General features: G+C 44.8%; 1 protein-coding gene across 1 annotated transcript in view; it reads left to right on the top strand.

Moving 5' to 3' along the window:
• LOC106557364 (uncharacterized) overlaps nt 1-20,982 on the top strand; it is a 49,501-nt gene that overhangs the window by 22,865 nt on the left and 5,654 nt on the right. The window contains exons 11-15 of the mRNA XM_087723005.1: nt 3,753-3,819; nt 11,155-11,249; nt 12,110-12,238; nt 17,927-18,041; nt 19,722-19,859. Coding sequence (XP_087579131.1) covers nt 3,753-3,819; nt 11,155-11,249; nt 12,110-12,238; nt 17,927-18,041; nt 19,722-19,859 — 544 coding nt within the window. The remainder of the gene's footprint in view (nt 1-3,752; nt 3,820-11,154; nt 11,250-12,109; nt 12,239-17,926; nt 18,042-19,721; nt 19,860-20,982) is intronic.

The following is a 20,982-nucleotide window of genomic DNA, read 5'->3' as shown; positions in this document are numbered from 1 at the left end:
TGTATTGGGCAGGTTGATTGTGGGTTACAGATACTACTGGTTCAAAAATAATAGCTGTCCAGAAATCCCATCCAGTGGGAATATATTGCTAATTCCGCAAATCAAAAGCAGTGGAAATGTTTCATAGCAGATGCTGCTTACCTAAGCAATGGCTTGAATAGAGATGTTTGCTTTGTTCTGTGCCTAGATGGAACATTTGGTGCCAGGTGATATAAAGACAACTTTGGGGAAAACCAACCTTTGTTGCATTTCCAACTGTCAGTGATTTATCTGACAGGTGGCTCAACAGAAGAATAAAAGAGGTGCAGCTAATGAGATTTCATTAACATGAACTAAGAAAAACCTTCCTAATGCTTAGAGACAGAAAGAAAACACACACTGTGATAAATACTGTGAGCCCAGATGAAATGTTTTATTATACAGGTAACCCTCGACTTACAACAGTTCGTGACCATTCGAAGTTACAACGGCTCTGAAAAATGGGACAATCATTTTTCACACTTATGACCATTACAGTATCCCCATGGTCACACAATCAAAATTCAGACACTTGGCAACTGACTTATGACAGTTGCAGTGTCCCAGAGTCATATGCACCTGGGTATGGTTTGCCAATTGCACAGTGGCAGATAAGGCAGCGCTCCAGAGGGTTAACATCATTCCCCAGAGGATCATTGGTTGCCCTCTCCCCCCTCTGGAAGAGCTTTATAGCGCCCGCTGCCTTAAGAAAGTTCAAAACATTCTTAAAGATCCATCTCATCCTGGACACCCTTTTTTTAAACTATTACCATCTAGCAGATGGTCCAGGACAATAAAAACAAGGACAAAGAGGCTGAAAAACAGCTTCTATTCCAGGGCAGTAACCATATTGAATTCTATAGTATAGTGCAATATTAATGCAATATCGGGTGTTCAATTTCAATTATATAGCATGTGAAGGATGTATGATTGTGTTTTTATTTTTATAGTCATAATGCACACTGAAGATGGCATTTAATTTTGTTGTACAATGTGCAATGACCATAAAGTAAAGTAAACTAAACCTCTTTTGTGACTTTCTGACAAGCAAAGTCAATGAGGAAGCCAGATTCACTTAAGAACCGTGTTACTAATGTAACATCTGCAGTGACTGACCTGCAAGAAAGGTTGTAAAATGGGGCAAAATTCACTTAACAAATGTCTCACTTAGCAACAGAAATTCTGGGTTTAATTGTCGTAAATTGTGGACAACCTGTAGTTTAGAAGACTTGCAAGGACCAAGGCAGGTAAATGAATCAATTTAATAAAAGACAGCTGTAGGAATTCCTGATAGAATTCCTGAAGAGCCAAGGTGGCGCAGTGGTTAAATGCAGCACTGCAGGCTACTGCTAGATCAGCAGGTCAGCGGTTCAAATCTCACCGGCTCAGGGTTGACTCAGCCTTCCATCCTTCCGAGGTGGGTAAAATGAGGACCCAGATTGTTGGGGGCAATATGCTGACTCTCTGTAAACCGCTTAGAGAGGCCTGAAAGGCCTATGAAGCGGTATATAAGTCTACTGCTATTGCTATATCAGTCCAGGAGACAGAGACATATTGTGATAGGATCAAAAAGTGACATTCCTACATTAGATGTCTTAATTGAAATGTATCAGACTATAGAAATAATTTGAAATCCACTTGCTGCTTCACCTTCATTTATAGCACTTACTTTCTTTTTAAATTCCCTTATTTATTTTAAAACTAGGTTTATCCAACATGCTAAAAAAATGGTATGGCTTGTTTCATTTTAGCTTATTATACACTACTTTTCAAAAAGAGTTTCTGCTAAACAACTAATTACCACAAGAACACTGTCAAACTATTTACTGAGACACTATTACTATTATTCTTCTCATCCTTCCTATTACCTATCTCCTTTTCTACTTATGACTATAACCATGTTGCTTGCATCTTTACGATTTATATTGTTTAATTTGTTTCCTAGTATGATTTGATTGCTTATTAGGAACCTGTGACTATCACTAAGTGTTGTATCTTATGATTCTTGATGAATGTGTTTTTTTTCTTTTATGTACACTGAGAGCATATGCACAAAGACAAATTCCTTGTGTGTCCAATCACACTTGGCCAATAAATAATTCTATCTTCTGTCAAAATGGGGAGAGATTAATAAAGATGCTGTTGCATGCAACTTGACAATTTGTTTGCAAAATCGTCATCTCCTGAATTAGTTGATCTAATGCAGAAGCATATGGCTGTCCAGATGGTGGATTATAATTCATACTATATCAGATCCAGCCTCCTTCTTAACATCTGGAGAGTTGCAGATTCCCGAGTCCTGCTTCAATCCATTTATGCTAAAAGCTAACAAATGTCAAGGGGTGTTTGTTACCTTTACATAAAATTTTGTCTTCTGCCTCTGCTGTATTGCTTGCCAATTGTTATATAGATATGTTAGTTGAGCCTGTTCCCAAACCTCACCTTCCCTATTGCTTAAACCAGTTCCAAATGAGCAGTGATGAATTAGTTAAGTAGATACAGAAGGAGCCAAAATATCTCCAACAATGTTTTCCTTCATTTAACAATGATCATTGTATCAACTCGCAAAGCATCCCTGGCCTGCTCTTGAGTTGTCATAGGCAAGGGAGATGGGAAACCGACAGAGCAACACCACAGCCAAAAACAGAAGTACCTTCCAGACTTATCTTTCTCAAGGCCGTCTCCCAGAATTACCCACTGTGGGCAGAGGGGAGTGATCTCTACAACTTGGTGAAACTGCTCCGTTGGTGGATATGATTGATGACAGACCCTGGGGGGGAGGGGGGAAACAGGGTCATGATTGGGGCATAAATTACGTGGGGTCAGAGCTTCATTTGGGAATGTGCCAACATGAAGCTCCTAATAAATAACTGGATTTCTTTTGAAGCTTGGCTTGAGGCTCATGATTTAATTAAGGCATCCATCAGAACCCTGAAACATTGATCACAATATTTAGTAACTCTTATACTTTTGATTGCATATAGAAGTGAAATATCCAGTTAGAAATGGTAATAAGAAGTAGTGAGTGTGAATGCCACTAATATTATTCTATAATCTGAGATAGTAGAATGAAATTAACCCCACATCTTTATTGGTATGAGTTAAATTTCTATTGGATTCAATGGGGGTGTACAGGTAGTCCTTGTCATACGACCACAATTGATCCCCAAATTTCTGTGACTAAGCAAGACATTTGTTCAGTGAGTTTTACCCCATTTTATAACTTTTTCTGCCACAGTTGTTAAATGAATCGTTGCAATTCTTAACTTAATATCATGGTGGTTAAGTGAATTTGGCTTTCCCATTGACTTCATTTGTCAGAAGGTTACAAAAGGGGATCACATGACCCCGCGCACTGCAACCGTCATAAATATGAGTCAGTTGCAAAGCGTCTGAATTTTGATCACAAAATGAAACTTTTTAACAAAATGTTTAAAAGTTATGATATTTATGTAGTTACTTACCAAGCACATCTAAATTCTATTAAAGTAACCAAAATATCTTTACGATCCCCAAGGCCTGTCACAACTTTTGAGCACTCCTAATGTTTGGAAATTGAAAGCTGAAATATTTCACATGCTCTAATTTTGGATGCTGTAATGGTCATGTCACTTTTTTCGTTGCTAAATGAACTGTTGTTATGTCGAAGATAAAGGATTGTAGTCCACCAAATCAAGATCCCAATGAACTTCAATTTGTGCTTTACCTTATTGCTTTATCTTCTGTACTTTCAGGATGGGGGGCAGACAAATCCGTCTACAGTGAGACAATCTTTTGGCGGTGTTGGCAAAAATCTAGCAGGTAATTTATTCTAATTGTTTCCACAGTGGGTGGGTGTATACAATTTCTACCGTAGTTCCCTCTGACCAATCCAGATCTGTTGGAGTACCTCTCCCCCTCCCTCTGTTAGCACGGCATCAGACTAGGGAAGGCTGTTTCATTGTATAATTCACTTTAAAGCTTGCCATTATAAAAATACAGATCTTATTCAATTTGCTTCATCTTCATGATATAATTAGTATAATAGTGTACCCCCCACCTGCAAGCATCCATGGCACTGGATATGGTTGGAAGAAAAATAGCAATAGCAATAGCACTTCACAGTGCTTTACAGCCTTCTCTAAGCGGTTTACAGAGAGTCAGCATATTGCCCCCAACAATTTGGTCCTCATTTTACCGACCTCAAAAGGATAGAAGGCTGAGTCAACCTTAAGCCTGGTGAGATTCAAACTGCCAAATTGCAGGCAGCCAGCAGTCAGCAGAAGTAGCCTGTGTTGAATACTAGCGCGGGAAATACGAACGCGTGTATAAAGGACTCCTTTCCTGATTGGTTCCCGGGCGGAGCCGGTTCAATCTTCACCCTGATTGGTCGAGCTACTCGACGCCCCATTGGCTCCTCGTTCAAACCCGGGGGTATAAATGTTTGGCGCGAACCACGCCACGTTGAATCGCAGTTTACTATGAGCTGAATAAAGTCACTTCCTCATACTTTCTTGTCGCGTCCTTCCCTTCGCTCCAAGATACAAAACTGGCGACGAGGATGGGATCCCGATTCCCGCGACCACGGAGAAGAACAGCCAGCTGCCACCGCGTCTGAACCAGCTCGAACGCTATCTCAGACTGAGAACCCCGGCAGCGAACGCGAAATTTTCTCCGCCTTTCCTCTCTCTCTCTCCGCCTCCACACCACGATGGCATCGTCGCTTCCTCCTTTCGCGCCATTCGGCGTAGCCACCGGAGAATCATGGGACGGGTTCATGGAGCGGTTCGAGTGTTACCTGATCGCCTCGAAGAACCAGGCTCAGACCGACGAGGAGAAATGCAGCTTCTTCCTGTCCTGCTGTGAGCCTTCCATGTTCGCCTCTGCGAGAGCCCTGGCCGCCCCGAGGCCAGCCTACAAACTTGGGTGGGACGAGCTGATGTCCAGGCTGAGGAACCACTACGCTCCCTCACCCTCTCTATTTGCACGCCGTTTCGCTTTCCGCCGCCGAGTGCAAAAGCCCAATGAATCCATCAGCCAGTTCCTGGAGGCCTTGCGCACTGTGGCCGCCCAGTGTGATTTTGCAGACCTGGAGGAGAACCTCGCGGAGCAGTTTGTGTGCGGGGTCCGCGACGTGCAATTGCGCAGCCGCATGCTCCGGAATCACAAAATCACCCTGTTGCAAGCCGTGGAGACAGCACGAGCAGCCGAACTGTCCGAACAATCCACGGCCGACATGGAACGCCTCCAGCTGAACCCCCCCGCGCAAGCCGCCGCGGGGCCGTCCACCCAGACGCACCTCGTCGACGACCTCTCCCCTGCCGAAGACGAGGAGGAGGAGGAGGAAGAAATCGTCGGACAAATGAGGACGCAGCCGAAGCGGAGGCCACCCCAGCAACCACCGACGCCCGCTCAGCCAGCCGTAAACGCACCTTGCCGCGGATGCGGCGGCCGCCACAGCCGCGCAGCCTGCCCGTTCCGTTCTGCCGTCTGCCGCCGCTGCCGAGGAGAAGGGCACCTCGCCAGGGTCTGCCGGGCTCTCCTGCCAGCCCCATCGTTCATGCAGCCCAGCGACCAGCGCCAGGCATCGCAACCGCAACGCCGCCAACAGCCACGTTCCGCGAGGCGAGCTGAGGACTGCCATTCAACCTACCAGCCCTCCAGCGCCGACTGCGTGGTCTACCAGGCATCCCACGTTCCCGCTGGTAGCCGCAAGATAAGCACCGCCGTCCGACTCGAAGGTCAGCTTTGTCAAATGGAGGTGGACTCCGGGTCTTCCCGTTCTCTCCTATCTTGGGCTTTGTTTTCCCGCCTTTGTCCCGGGGTTCCCCAGAGCAGATTGCGCCCCGTCGGGGTCTCCCTCCTAGACTACCAGGGAAATGGGATTCCCACAGCTGGGATATTCCACATCCGGGTGGAATACGGGAATTTTAAGGGGAAGCTCCCAGTCCTAATCGTCAGGAACGACCTGCCCGCTCTCCTGGGGTTGGAATGGTTTCCCGCCTTGGGCCTCACCATAGAAGGGGTGCACAGGGTAGTTCCCCTCTCCGCAGATAGCGTCCTAGACGAGTTCGCGGATGTGTTCGATGGGAGATTGGGTTGTTACAAGGGCACCCCCATTTCCCTCTGCCTTGATCCCCAGGTCGCTCCCGTTAGGCTGAAGGCACGCAGGGTCCCTTTCGCATTGAGAGCAAAGGTAGACGCTGAACTGGATAAACTTATCGAGCAGGGGGTACTCGAGCCCGTAGATCACGCCCGTTGGGAAACCCCCATAGTCCTCCCGGTCAAACCCGACGGATCGGTGAGGATATGTGCCGACTACAAGTCGACCATCAATTTGGCCCTGCAGGCAAACCCGTATCCGGTTCCCGTAGTGCAGCACCTACTCCACTCTTTAGGACAGGGCCGCATTTTCGCCAAGCTAGACATGGCACAGGCCTACCAGCAGCTTCCCGTAGACGACGATGCGGCTACAGCCCAGACCATCGTCACCCACCGCGGGGCCTTCCGTTGCCGCCGCCTACAATTCGGCGTCTCGGTCGCCCCTGGGATTTTCCAGAGCCTCATGGAGCGGCTGCTCCATGGGCTCCCAGGCGTCGTTCCCTACTTCGACGACGTCCTGGTCGCAGCCCCCAGTCACTCGGAACTCCTGAAAACACTGCGGGAGGTCCTCACACGTTTTAGGGAGGCAGGACTGAAATTAAAGCGCAGCAAATGCGAAATTGCTGTTCCTAAAGTCGAATTCTTGGGGTTCCTCATTGATGCACAAGGCATCCACCCCACTCCTTCCAAAGTTGCCGCCATCAAAAACGCACCCGCACCCACCTCTAGGGCGGAATTACAGGCCTTCCTGGGGCTTTTAAACTTCTACGCCCCTTTTATCCCCCACAAGGCGTCACTAGCTGAGCCGCTACACCGACTACTGGACCGGTCAGCGGCCTGGAAATGGGGTAGCCGTGAAGCACACGCGTTCGCGGCTATAAAGGATATTTTAACTTCATCGGCAGTCCTAATCCAGTACAGCGATAGGATGCCTCTAATTCTGACTTGCGACGCCTCCCCCTATGGCGTAGGGGCGGTTCTGAGCCACATCCTCCCGAACGGCTCAGAAGCCCCCATAGCTTTCTATTCCCGGACACTCTCCTCCACGGAGCGGAACTACAGCCAAATCGATAAAGAGGCCCTGGCTGCAGTCTCCGGCATTAAGCGGTTCCATGACTACCTCTACGGTAGGAATTTCACCCTGGTCATGGATCACAAGCCCCTCCTGGGGCTACTGGCGGGCGACAAGCCAACTCCCCCCATTTTGTCCCCCCGCATGACTCGGTGGACGGAGTTCCTAACAGCGTATTCGTATACGCTGTTATACCGTCCGGGCAAACAGCTAGGGCACGCAGACGCTCTAAGCCGTTGCCCCCTGCCAGAGACGGACACAGCCCACGTGCCCGCGCTCTCTGTTCTGTCCATCGCCGAATCCGACCTCCCCGTCTCGGCCGCGGACGTTGCAGCCTGCACAAAGGCTGACCCCGTCCTATCTCAGGTTGCTTCATGGGTTTTGAGGGGGTGGCCCACGGAAAAGGTAGCGGAAGAATTCCGTCCATTTAAAGTGCGACAAGTCGAACTCGCCCTTCACGGGGGGTGTCTTGTCTGGGGGGATAGGGTAGTGATCCCCACAGCCCTGCGGGCACGAATCCTGCCTGCACTCCATAAAAACCACCCAGGCATAGCGCGAATGAAAGCGTTAGCCCGTAGCTATGTGTGGTGGCCCTTGCTAGATTCCGAAATCGCAGATTATGTAGGCCGATGTAGAATATGCCAAAACTCTAGGCCGAATCCCCCCACAGCCGCCCCTCGCGAGTGGGAAATCCCCAGAGGCCCATGGTCCCGTTTACATATTGATTTCGCCGGTCCCTTTCACGGCCGAAACTTTATGATAGTGGTAGATGCTTACTCTAAGTGGGTGGAGCTGGTAATCATGACCTCCACCACAGCGGAGAGTACAGTGAGGGCCCTGCGTAAGATGTTCGCTACCCATGGGTTACCGGATGTGATAGTTTCCGATAACGGGCCCCAGTTTACCTCCACCACGTTCCAAGAATTCCTGGCCGAGCAAGGAATCAGACACGCGGCCACAGCCCCCTATCACCCAGCTAGTAATGGCCGGGCGGAGCGCGCAGTTCGCTCAGCAAAAGAAGCCTTGGGCCGCATGGGCCAGGGCGACTGGCAAGAAAGAGTGGCGGCTTACCTCTTGAGCCAGCACTCCATACCCTGCCCAACGACTAATAAAAGTCCCGCGGAGCTCTTGATGGGTAGGAGATTGCGAACACCCCTAGACAGACTCCATCCACTTTACGCAGGGGATCTGCCGAGCAACCTGGGGGCCCTCCCTTCCCACGCGTTTAAGTTAGGGGATCCTGTATGGGCCCGCTCTTTTTCTGGGGATCCACGGTGGGTTCCCGCAACCATCACAGCCCTGACTGGCCCCTGTTCCTTCAGGGTCGGCCTGGCCGACGGAATACAATGGAGGCGCCACGTGGACCAATTAAGGCGTCGTCTTCCCGCGGAAACAGACGGCCCAAGTCCCTCAGACACCCGCTCTCAGCCGGAGCCACCTTCGTTGACTCTTTTCCCTACGGACCGTTTCCAACCGGGGAACGGGAGACAAGCCGATGCGAACTTTCCAAACAGGCGCACCTCACCCGGCTATTCCCTTCCTCGAACCCCTTATCGAGACTCTGAACCTACACCCCTACCGGACTGCACGGAGCCGCTACCGGACACTCCGGCCGCCACGGAAACACCGCCCCGGACAGATGGACTTCGGGCACGGGGCCCGGGGCCAGCGCTCTCTCACGGGACCGCACCGCAGGTTCACCGCCCCACCACAGACACGCCTCCGCCGGCGGCTTCCCCCCCGTCGACGGCCGCCGGGGAGCCACGAAGATCGGGACGAGAACGCCACCGTCCCGCCTACCTACAAGACTATGTTTGCCCTTCCTAAAGGAACTCTTTGACTGGGGGGGGAGGGGTGTTGAATACTAGCGCGGGAAATACGAACGCGTGTATAAAGGACTCCTTTCCTGATTGGTTCCCGGGCGGAGCCGGTTCAATCTTCACCCTGATTGGTCGAGCTACTCGACGCCCCATTGGCTCCTCGTTCAAACCCGGGGGTATAAATGTTTGGCGCGAACCACGCCACGTTGAATCGCAGTTTACTATGAGCTGAATAAAGTCACTTCCTCATACTTTCTTGTCGCGTCCTTCCCTTCGCTCCAAGATACAAAAGCCTGCAGTCCTGCACTCTAACCACTGCGCCACCGAGGCTAAAAATGGTGGGAGAGATAGCTATGATGTGCTCCAAGAAGGGAAGTTCTACAAATACTAATATAATTCAAAATATGCTGTTAAAGAGTCAGCTGCTTTACTCTCAGTCTCCACGCATACACTGCACTATGCTTCCTCTCTCTTCATTGTAGAATTGTAGTTTAGTCTCAACCCTCACCCAGCCTAGCCCCTAACTGTAACTTACGATACTCACTCTATTTTCCCAAACTCTATTCTTGAGTCACAGCAAACAAATTTACTGGGATAAGAAAACAGGCTTCATAGAATTCTCTATAGAATAGAATTATTTATTTCCCAAGCGCGATTGGACACCCAAGGAATTCGTCTTTGGTTCATATGTCCTCAGTGTACATAAAAGCTACAAGTGATAAATCATGATCATAGTGATCGTAAAAATACATCCATCATAAATCATAAGATACAACACTTAATGGTAGTCCATAGGATACTAAATAAGCAATCTACCTAAATCAGTGATGGAAAACCTTTTCAGCACCAAGTGTCCAAACCGGAACGCTTATGCATGCACGAACCAGAGCACTGGAAAGCCAAAGACCAGCTGGCTTATGTGTGCATGCCTGTTTTTTGGCTGTTTTTCAGGCCATTTTCTGCTGTTTTCATGCCAAAAACAGCCAGAAAAATAACCAGAAAATGGCCTGGTTTTGGGGCATTTTCCAGGCCATTTTCCGGTGCTCTGGCACTCACGAAGGCCAGCTGGCCAGCACACATGTGTGTGCCAAAAGCCAGAAGAGCAGCTGGTGAGGGTGCCGGTGCCCACAGAGAGGTCTCTGCATGCCATCTCTGGCGCACGTGCCACAGGTTTGCCATCACAGACCTAAATCATACTAGGAAACTAAATAAAACAACATAAATATTAAAGGTACAAGTAACAATATTATAGTCATAAGTAGAAAAGGAGAATAGGATAGGTAATAGGAAAAATGAGAAGAATAATAGTAATAGAGCCTTACTAAATAGTATGATAGTGTTGTGGGACTTAGTTGTTTAGCAGAGTGGTCATTCATCTCTCCCTTATTAATTCAGCTGAAATACCCATATCGTTTCCCTGATCAAATTACTCCTGACTGGCTTGGTTCTATTCCTCTCTGATCCTCGCAAACTAAGCCCTAAATGGAAGAGAATTATAATTCAAGGCTAGGCTATACGCTTTGCATCCAGAAGGTTTCAAATTCCATCTCCAGCATCTGTCTTAGCACCTTCCTTTGAAAGAACATCCTCTCCAGAGGTACAGGCACATTCAATCCTACGGACATGTAAACAATCCTTGAAAAGCATAGGTCAAGGTGTGCAGTGTCAGTTTTGGTTACATTATACATTATTTCTCCCTATTATGTTTGCTGCTGTGTTATTACTTCCTTTGCTTTTTGCTGTTGTATCTGTTTTAATCTGCATGCCATCCAGAGTGACTGCTGAGCTGGATAACCTTATAAATGCAGACCATCCATGCATCTATCTGTCCATCTGCTACACAGCTATTTGGAATTTCAGTGGGAAAATGGTGAAGCATCCACCTAGCCTTCTGGCTGAGCAGAAACGTTGGAACAATGACATCCTTGTCCATAATGCACAGCAACCTCCTTTGCAGTGTATCATATGCTAATTTCTCTACATTACAATGGCACAAGACAAGGTGCCAATAGTTGCAGCTCTTCTTCCTCCTTGTTGTCAGCTCACTACATGATAGGACACAGCAGATAAAGAGCAGAAAATCTCAAGAGCCTTTGACTTTGATATTCTGATTCAAATATCCAACCAAGTTTAGCTACATTTTTTTTCCTTTTTGTTTTTCAGATTGCTTAAGTCGTCTTGGGAAGATGCCCGTTTTTATCTCAGTCATGGGGAAAGATGAACATTCAGAATCTGTTTTGCGACACTGCAGGCATATGGTAGCTTACAACATTTGACATTGTTAACTTATGATCTTACAATATTTAGTACAATATATGTGCTTCCAATTTTCTCTTATTTATTTGTTCAATTTATATAGCGGCCCATCTTACAAAACAACTAACTGTGGGCAGTGAATAACAAAACTACTGTAAAGCCTTTTATTTTCTTTCAATCTTTGTTTCCCTTTCTTTCAATTTTATAACTTTGAGTTTTAATTTTTATGTTTGTTTGCTCAATATTTAGCAAACCAGCATCTTCTTCTAAATAACAGACTACGTGGGCAATACCATGGAAACTGTTATATTCAATCATAGGCTGCATGGCTTAATTTTCAAGTTGGACATGGTGAAGGTGAAGTTTAAATATTTGCCCTCTGCATGGGCAGTACCTAAACTGCAAATTATGCCCATGTTTTGTTTCTAATATCTTAAAAATATTACTTTCATTACTGTTTATTAATTTCATTGTAAACCACTTAAATAATGGTGAGATGTCATATAAATATCAATAAATGAAATTGATAAGTGGTATAGGTTGCGCCATAGAGAAGTGGACTTGCAGAAGGTATCTCCGTGAAGTCCTAAATGTCCTAAGAGTTCAGGAAGGATGTCCATGAAGATTCTCAGTCCTCCAAGTCATGGTTGTCCCAAAGATGGTTTTTCTAAAGGCAGCTGGACTTTGTTTTGCTTCTCATCCAAGAAGCATCTTCAGAACATCATTTTTAGGAAGGAGTCTATAGGAGTACGCAGTCCTGCAACTCAATTGCTATACAGAGCTGAAAAAGTGAAGAGTAGAAAAGCAATTTCTGAGAGCGAAATAAACGTTGCTGACTTTGTCTCTCTTGGTTTGCTTTAAGGATATGAGAGGAGTCTTACAACTGAAAGGACGCAACACAGCAACTTACTGTGCTGTAATCACAGGCACTGGAGAACTTACCTTTGGCTTGGGAGACATGGAAATCCACCAGCAGATAACAGAGCAATATGTAAGGTCTTCCTGTGTTCTTCTGATTACAGTGTCTGGTATTGATTGGATTTTCTTTATCATTGTCATTGTCTGCTTTCTTAAGGGCAGAGTGCAGCTTTTTTATATTCAACATACATCCTGTCCTCATTTACACTTTATCATAGGGCAGTCATGTGCTGACCATATCAGTTGTCTCCTTCAGTCACACAGTGTCATCTTCACCTGGTCCTGAGCCTCTGACTGGACAGCCTACAAGTCATCACTAGATATAAAAGTAGTTTCTCCTTCCTCCTCATCCCTTTAGCCTTTAGTCTATTATTATCCTATTACTGTGTCATCACTTTCATGGATATCATATATTTTGGATGTTTTACTGAATTGAAGCACAATCTGTCTTGCAGTTCACAGAGTGAAACTTCCATTTCTAGTATTTTCCAGTCAGGAGCTTTCAATGACCACAGAGAACGTGATTGATGATGGCAGAACATCTATGAAATAAGCAGAAGCCATTTTTTTTTCTCCCAGTTTGTTGCATCAGGGTTTTGGCAGATGAAATATGGAGGCTGAAGGCACTTGTGTCATCCAATTTTAGCCTGCTGTAATTTCCCCCCGAAACAAAAAGATCCAGCAAATATTGGCCCTGCTAACTCTGACAGGTGTTGGGAGAGGGGGCATGCAGACTCTAGGCTGTATTGTGTACCCGTCTTCTAAATAAACAAAGAGCTGAAAAGATATATTATGCATTGTGTTACCCTGGAGATTTGATCACATCTACATTTTATCATTAGCTACATTTTCATTTATTTCTGTCTCATTTGCCTTTGAAAGATTTTAGGGTGGTAGAAATGATGTTTCCAAGTTCCAGGTTTGTTTTCCTACTGGAAAAATCCCCATGCTGTGCCCCTGTGAATCATTGCCCTCAAGGCTGGCCCAGGTAATCTGTAATTCTAGACATTTTTGCCTGTAGTGGATTTGTTCTTCTGAGCTTATGATGGACTGCTGAAAGCCACTTTTTCAATTCTGAGGCCTCCACCCACAATTCCTTCCAGATGTTGATTTCTAATACGTGCCTACCTGTGGAGATACAAGTAATCATGAGTTGCTTGATGAGTGAGGCATATTTTAGGACTCTAATGGAAGAGACGATTAACAGTGATTCAGATGCAACTCCACCCTTTCCCCCATGAATGCTGAGACCCTGCCCTTAACAGCTGATCATATTTTCTTAAGAAAGAATTATGCATGTCAGTAAATCACTTATTGCTAGACCTTTAAGAAACTGAAAATTCATTTTTGAAAGGGAAAAACAGTGTTCATTCTTCTCACCGCATCACCACACTCTTGAGAGTCCCATTTGCTTTACCAAAGAAATGGTTGATTTGATTATATGCCAACAGATCATTGTTGACTCTTAGCAACTACCGGTACATAGATTTTTTTTCTCTATGATGATCTTTCCCTAATGTGGTTCTTACGTTCTTCCAATGGTGCTCCCACCACCATTATACATTACCTATCTACTTTGCTAAGAGGGATGCAGTGGCTCAGTAGCTAAGACGCTGAGCTTGTTGATCAGAAAGGTCCGCAGTTCGGTGGTTCAAATCCCTAGCGCCATGTAACGGAGTGAGCTCCTGTTACTTGTCCCAGCTTCTGCCAACCTAGCAGTTTGAAAGCATGCAAAAATGCAAGTAGAAAAATAGGGACCATCTTTGGTGGGAAGATAACAGTGTTCTGTGTACCTTTGGCATTTAGTCATGCTGGCCACATGACAACGGAGACATCTTCAGACAGCTCTGGTTCTTCGGCTTTGAAATGGAGATGAGCACCGCCCTCTAGAGTCAGGAATGACTAGCATATATGTGTGAGGGGAACCTTTACCTTTACCTTACCTACTTTGCTGCCAAAGGTGCATTTTCAAAAGACAGGTGGACTTTGCTTTTCCTTGAAGGTATTTTGCTTCTCATCCAAGAAACGAAATGTCTTCAATTTAAAAAAAAATGGCCAGTTTTGTTTTGGGCTTTGCCTTTGGGACAACCATGACCTGGATGACTGAGAATCTCCATAGACATTTACCTTGCTCCTAGTCATCCTCTTCTTTTTTCCCCCCTTCCAGTTTTCCTGCTTTCCCCATAGAGCTATGTCTTCCCATAATATGTCTGAACTAGGATCATTTGAACTTGATCTTTTTGTGCCTTGAATGAAAACTCTGTGTAGATTTATTGGTTTTTCAGTATTTTCCAAGAATCTTCTCCAATACCAGAGTAGAAAAACATTAAACCAAAGAAGTGAAGCCGGGGAGAGAGGAATAACCATTAAGTGATATATATTTTCTTATACAATAACAACAAAATTGCTTAGAATTTTTGTCGTCCTCAACCACATAAGCACTGGGCTGTGTTTCCTTCTGTTCCTTTAAGCCAAATTTGAGACACAAGCAGGTTGCAGGGCAGGCAGGAAAACCTACGTCAAAGGTGGGTTTGTGTCTTTGCAATGCAATTTTGTCACAGGGAATTCCACTCTGATGTAGGCTGCTAGTCTATTTTCTGAGAATCAGCAGCTCAGTTTTCTCAAGTTTTAATGAAGACACAAAAGACTGTTAGGTGATCCCTAAAGAAAACTTAAGTCTTTAAAAAGGGGGGAAGGGGGGAGGACCTAGCTATAAGACCGGCAGTGCAGAGCAGAGCCTCGTCCATTTTGTGGTGTCACATTGCTCAGTTGAACTCTCCTTTAGCAAGGTTAGACCTTTGTCACCAGCTGCTTACTCAAACATGACTAATGCAATCTATCGAGCAAAATGTTCAGCTTGATTTGCTGCCTTAGCTCATTCATTTGCATGTTTTAGAGTTTAGACTGTATGGAAGCCAACAGAGTTTATATCTGAGCGAACATGCAAAGTGATTCTGGTGCACAGGTTACGGCTGTGCAGATACGGCTTGTAGAAATGCTGTTTGGGTAGATTACGTTGAAGAAGATGGATGTTGGCATTAGAAATCATGAGTTAGGCCAGTGTTTCTCAACCTTGGCAACTTGAAGATGTCCGGACTTCAACTCCCAGAATTCCACAGCCAGCGAATGCTGGCTGGGGAATTCTGGGAGTTGAAGTCCAGACATCTTCAAGTTGCCAAGGTTGAGAAACACTGAGTTAGGCCACTTGGTTTTGGACTACAAATCCCACGGTCTGAATTTCAAGTGTAAACATAGGCAGGCATCCGATGTAAGGCAATTTCATACAACACTCTCTTTTTCTTCCTAATATGATTCTGACCGACAGATGGTGTGGGAGTTAGTAATTCTCAAGCAGTCAGAGAAAGACAACACAATGATAGATCACACTGTTTTCTGTTGAAGGGACAGATTTTCCTCTTCCCAAAGTGGAAACCAAGTACACAAGACAGCCAAAGAAGAGGGCACAAACGGGCTTGATAGTAACTCCAGCAGTAGGATTTGTGCTTGAAACACTAGTTGCCCAAACTCTTTCATTATCATTCTAGCTTTTCTATAATAAGAACTACTGATTGGGAATTTTAGGATTCTTGTGTGCGTGCTTGGTTCCAGTTCTTACATGCTGAACATTGACAGATGTGTAAGTGTTGCTGTTATATAGCAGAGGCAGAAAAACATACATATAGTTAGCTTGAAACTATGATGCTTGTTTTTATTCCATACTAGCTGATGACCCGGCATTGCCTGGGTATTTATAGACATCAAATGTTTGTCTGACAGGGGCCTTTCTTTTCCCCCACTGCCATGCCCATCATTCCTGCCCTCTCCCTTCTGCCTCCCATGCACTCCACTTTCCCGCCCTGGCACCTTGCTCCAAATCCATCAGGCGCTTCACCATTGGTCCACTGGAGGGTGAACGTCATGGCTGGCTTTTCCAGAGGAAGCTGTGAAGGAACTGACATCACAAACAATTGCTGCTCTAGGACACCACACTCACTCCCCTTAATGGGCCAGGCATTCCAGAATTATGCTGGAACACAGACAAACAGACAGACAGACCCCCCCCCCCACACACCAGGGGTGTCTTCCCCCCCCAATATTTGTTTCCAGAGGATACGTTGTCTGTTTAAGTTTGGTTGAAATTGCTCAAGGCGTTCCAGAAGTCATGCTGGATCATACATACATACATACATACATACATACATACATACATACATACATACATACGGAAGAAGAAGATGATGATGATGAAGTAGATTTTCCATTGCAGTGAAAGCTGTTACTTTTCAAGTTGAATATAGCCTACTTGAAAGCAGGTGACTTTTTTTAAATGGCTGGAGATTGTTTTGCCAATCCTAGAACATTCTATCTGAGAGGTAAAAGAGACATATGTGCATCCTCCTCTACTGAAACAGTAGAAGTGTAATAGCTATGATCACAAGGTGTGTTGTAACATCAACCAACCAATAACCAGCAACATTTAAAGAATATGTATCTATCCCAGTGTTTCTCAATCTTGGCGGCTCTAAGATGTGTGGGCTTCAACTCCCAGAGTTCTCCAGTCAGCCATGGCTGGGAGTTGAAGTCCGCGCATTTTAGAACTGTCAAGATTGGGCAACACTTGTCTATACAAAGTCTGATGTCTTACTACTAGGCAATGAATTTTTGTTATTGTATTTCCCTGCCACATTGAACCAGTTATTTGGCAGCTGGTGAAATTGACTTGAGTTCTGTCAGCTTACCTTTGGGCCAAAATGGTAGCAAGAATGAGTTGTAAACCTGTAAGTAAAGAAAGCCCAACTGATAAGTGGATGTGGGAGAGGATAGGTCTGTGATGAAGCGGGAGGAAGATTTCTGGATGCACCCTGAGGACTGACATCCCCCATTTCTTCCTGTATTCTTTCTTTTCCCTGTTGCCTGTTAGTCAAACTATTGGAGGGCACTCAGAAGACCTGTGGAACCCTATTCAGAAAAAGCTCAAGTGGCAGGTTACTAATATGGAGCAACTCTAAATTAGTAATCTGTCACTAGTGATCTAACAATTTGAAAGATATCTAAAACCACTGTTCCAGAATCCAGATACTAGTCCAGATTCACTCAAGTCTTCTTTGATATACTTTGAAGAAGTATGTGGTTTTTGCCTTCATCAATTAGGGATGCTGAGTGAAAGTGGAAACAAAGGAAGTATAAACCACAAACTTCTTGTAAGCTTCATTATCAAGGGAGATAAATTCAGATTGGCGGTACAAATTACTCAGGCATACTTTTCTGACCTTCAAGGACTTGAGGAATGCATATTAGTTTGGCCACAAGGAAGAGGCCCTGATCCTTCAGATAAAGAAGGAGAGATATGCACTTTGATTGTCAACTTTAATTCATTCAGACAGTAGTAAATTTGTGGGATGATAAAAAACATTAGCACATGGAGAGGAGAAATGTAGACATGAGAATATTGCATTATATGAGCTAAACAGGATGGAAGGCCCCAGGACTGTAGGTTAGATGAAGATGTTAAGCAACATCCTAGAAGACAGTAGCAAACTAATTCTATATTACTGTGAAAACTCTAAACTGAGCCCAATGCAAAGGAGACGTCACTTTCATGCAAATGACAATATTGATTTAGGATAACACTCCCTCAAAAGGACTTGTTAGATTGATCATGGGACATGACCAACCTACAAAATTCATATCCTGCATTTGTCCCATTCATAGATTCTACTTGGTTTTTCCATTGGCAACTGTCTCCTGCTATTCCCTTCAGGTGTCACAGTTCAAGGAGAATCTGTGCTTGGCTCCAGTGATATGCATTGATGGGAATGTGCCAGTTTCTACCATTGAGTACATCTGTCAGATTGCCAGAGAACATCAATTAGCAGGTAAGAAGAGACATGATGGTACAGGCATGAAATACAGTCTCATTCTTCTACTTTTTTTAATAGTTATCATTACAAAGGAGCAGAATCTGGGGGCTTCAATGCAGCTTCCAGAGCCCCAAATGATACTACTTACAAATGTAATCTTATGAGAGTTTACCTAATTAATCTTCCATCTGAACTACTCTGAAAATAAGACCACGCTGGAAAATAAGGCCAATTGGGCTTTTGAGCGCATGTGCTAAAATAAGCCCTCCCCTGAAAATAAGCCCTTCCCACAAAATATTGCGACACAGCAGCAGCCAGGAGATGACCATGCTTGCCGCCTCCTGCACCTCAAAAATAATAAGACCTCCTTGAAAATAAGGCCAAGTGCTTATTTCGGGAGTTAAAAGAAAATAAGAGCCTGTCATATTTTCGGGGAAACACAGTATGTTGTTGCTTCCTTCTAGACCAGAGGTGTCAAACTCACATCATCATGGTATCATCACATGACATATTGAGACTTTTTTGCCCTTTGCTAAACCGGGCGTGGGGGTGGCCAGTACGTAATGCATCCAGCCCGTGGGCCTCAGGTTTGACAGTCCTGTTCTAGATAATAGTATTCCCTTTTGCCCTTACTATTGATTGGTGGATTTTGATAGTTATTTGCTCTTCATTTGAGACCTTCATGCTTGTTAAAACTGCTTTTACAGTAAGAAGCTTCAGAATCTGTCCAAGGCAGCCCATTTGGCATATCAGCACTGGATAAACCAGTGCTTGCAATGAATTGGGTAGTTCCAACAATTTTGGTCACAGTGTTTAAGTTTTAATTTTTATTGTGAAATGCATCTATAGCCATGATGGTGAACCTATGGCACGCATAGGTGGCATGCGGAGCCATTTCTGAAGGCATGTGAGGCATTGTCTTGCCAGCTACAGCTGGCCAGCTGATTTTTGGGCATGTTTTGCCCTCCAGAGGCTTCCCTGAAGCCTCCTGAAGTTTCTGGAGGGCGAAAAACTGCCCAATGTGCAAACTGGAAGTTCAGGAACGGACTTCAGGGAAGCCTGAAGCCTCCGTTGGGAGAAAAACAGCTCAACGGGCAACCTGGAAGTCCATTCCTGAACTTCTGGTTTGCATGGTGGGGCGTTTTTCGCCCTCCCTAGGCTCCAAGAAAGCCGTTCATGTGGCTTTAATTTATGGGGGTAAGCACACGAGTGAGCGCAATAGAGCACACGCATGTGCTTTTGGTCCCTGAGGCGATAATTGTTCGCCATCACTTATCTATAGCATTTATATTATTGTTACCTATAATCTGTCCTAATTTTCATTCTAACATTCAGCCAGTATTAGGGTGCTAAGAAATATATTAGTTTGTCCACAGATTGAGGGAGAAATGTTGGGATCAAACTTGACATCCAGAACTCAACAAAGAAAGTAGTTTTGTGCTAATTAGACAATTAGCAAGATAAGTGTATCTTATCCAGGCACATTAATTTCAGCCAAATCCTTTCAAATGATCAGAACATGACAAGCGTCTCTGACTAAAACTTCAAAGCTGTGTTTAATCCAGTGGCCAACCAGATTATCTTTTTTCCCCACTGTTGACATTTTAACAAAAAAGCAAAGATAGAAGCGTTTTGACTGATTAGGATGCTTTATATTTGTCAAAATCACTGACCAAATGCAATGCTTTTTTCAAGTGTACTATGAACCCACAGATGTGAACAAAGCTTCAAAGCCTTTTCTTTCAGAGAGTTGGAGAGGTCTGACCTGCATATCTCCCAACTTTCGGGAACTCCGAGCCATCAGTCAGACCCTGGGAAATCCTGTGCCAACAGGTGAAGCACATTTGGCAATGACAGTAACAAAGAAGTATTTATCAGTTATAGCTTGGAAATGTTAAACTTACACTACATATTATCAGCCCCTGGTTAACAATTCCATACCATCTTTCTGCTTAGGAGTGGCTCCCCAAAGCCTTTGTTGCTAGTGAGAAAATTTTAGAGATAATGAAGATGGTTTCTGGAACTTTATGTCTTTAAAACATGGAGTCTACCACTGAGCTACGTTCCCCTTTGAACCATGGTGGCACAGTGGTTAGAGTGCAGTACTGCAGGCTACTTCTGCTACCTGCCAGCTGCCTGCAATTTGGCAGTTCAATTCTCACCAGGCTCAAGGTTGACTCAGCCTTTCATCCTTCCGAGTTTGGAAAATGAGGACTCAGATTGTTGTGGGCGATATGCTGACTCTGTAAACCGCTTAGACAGGGCTGTAAAGCACTGTGAAGCAGTATATAAGTCTAAGTGCTATTGCTATCTGTGGCCCCTAAGCCAGCCATGATGAGTGAGTGAGGCACCACCACACACAGGGCCTTTTCTAATTTGCACTGAAACAGTATCATTGATGAAGAGGAAAAAGGAAATTAACTTATAGCAAACAAAAATATTTTGCACAAATAAAATTAGGATAACACATTTCAGCAATCAGGCTGAAGGGGCCGGTGCAAGAGAGTACAATAGAGATGGGCAGTGGATAAATAACTTTTCATAACAGGACAGTCCTGCTGACTCAAGGTTGGGTAGATAACATCTTGACCAAGCAGTGGGAAAAGTCAGCTATAAAGATGGGGTATCTCTTAATATTGCTGCTGTTCTGGCAGTTTTTGAATTTTTACTTTTTGTGAAATGAATTGATTTATCTCGGTCAAAGTTTTTCTTTATCAAGAGAATGTGAAAAAAAGCTCCCCCTCCCCAGCTTCAACAATTTCAGCTTACTAAAACTTTTTTTCCTCTCAGTTACACTTTGGAATCCTGTAACATTTTCTGAAATATATATATATATATATTTTAAACTATTCTTTCCCATAGGAGAGATTCAGCTGGATTAGGAGTTGGTTAAAATAAAAATATTCAAAGAAGAAACCTGAAATGTTTTAACCAACCTTGTAATCTGTTTGAACGC

This window comes from Thamnophis sirtalis, unplaced genomic scaffold, assembly GCF_051295495.1.
Source record: "Thamnophis sirtalis isolate CommonGarterSnake01/CBP01778 unplaced genomic scaffold, rThaSir2_p1.2 scaffold_9, whole genome shotgun sequence".
Classification (NCBI taxonomy): Eukaryota; Metazoa; Chordata; class Lepidosauria; order Squamata; family Natricidae; genus Thamnophis; species Thamnophis sirtalis.
Note: the sequence above shows the minus strand (reverse complement) of the source record. Positions and strands in the feature narration are given on the sequence as shown.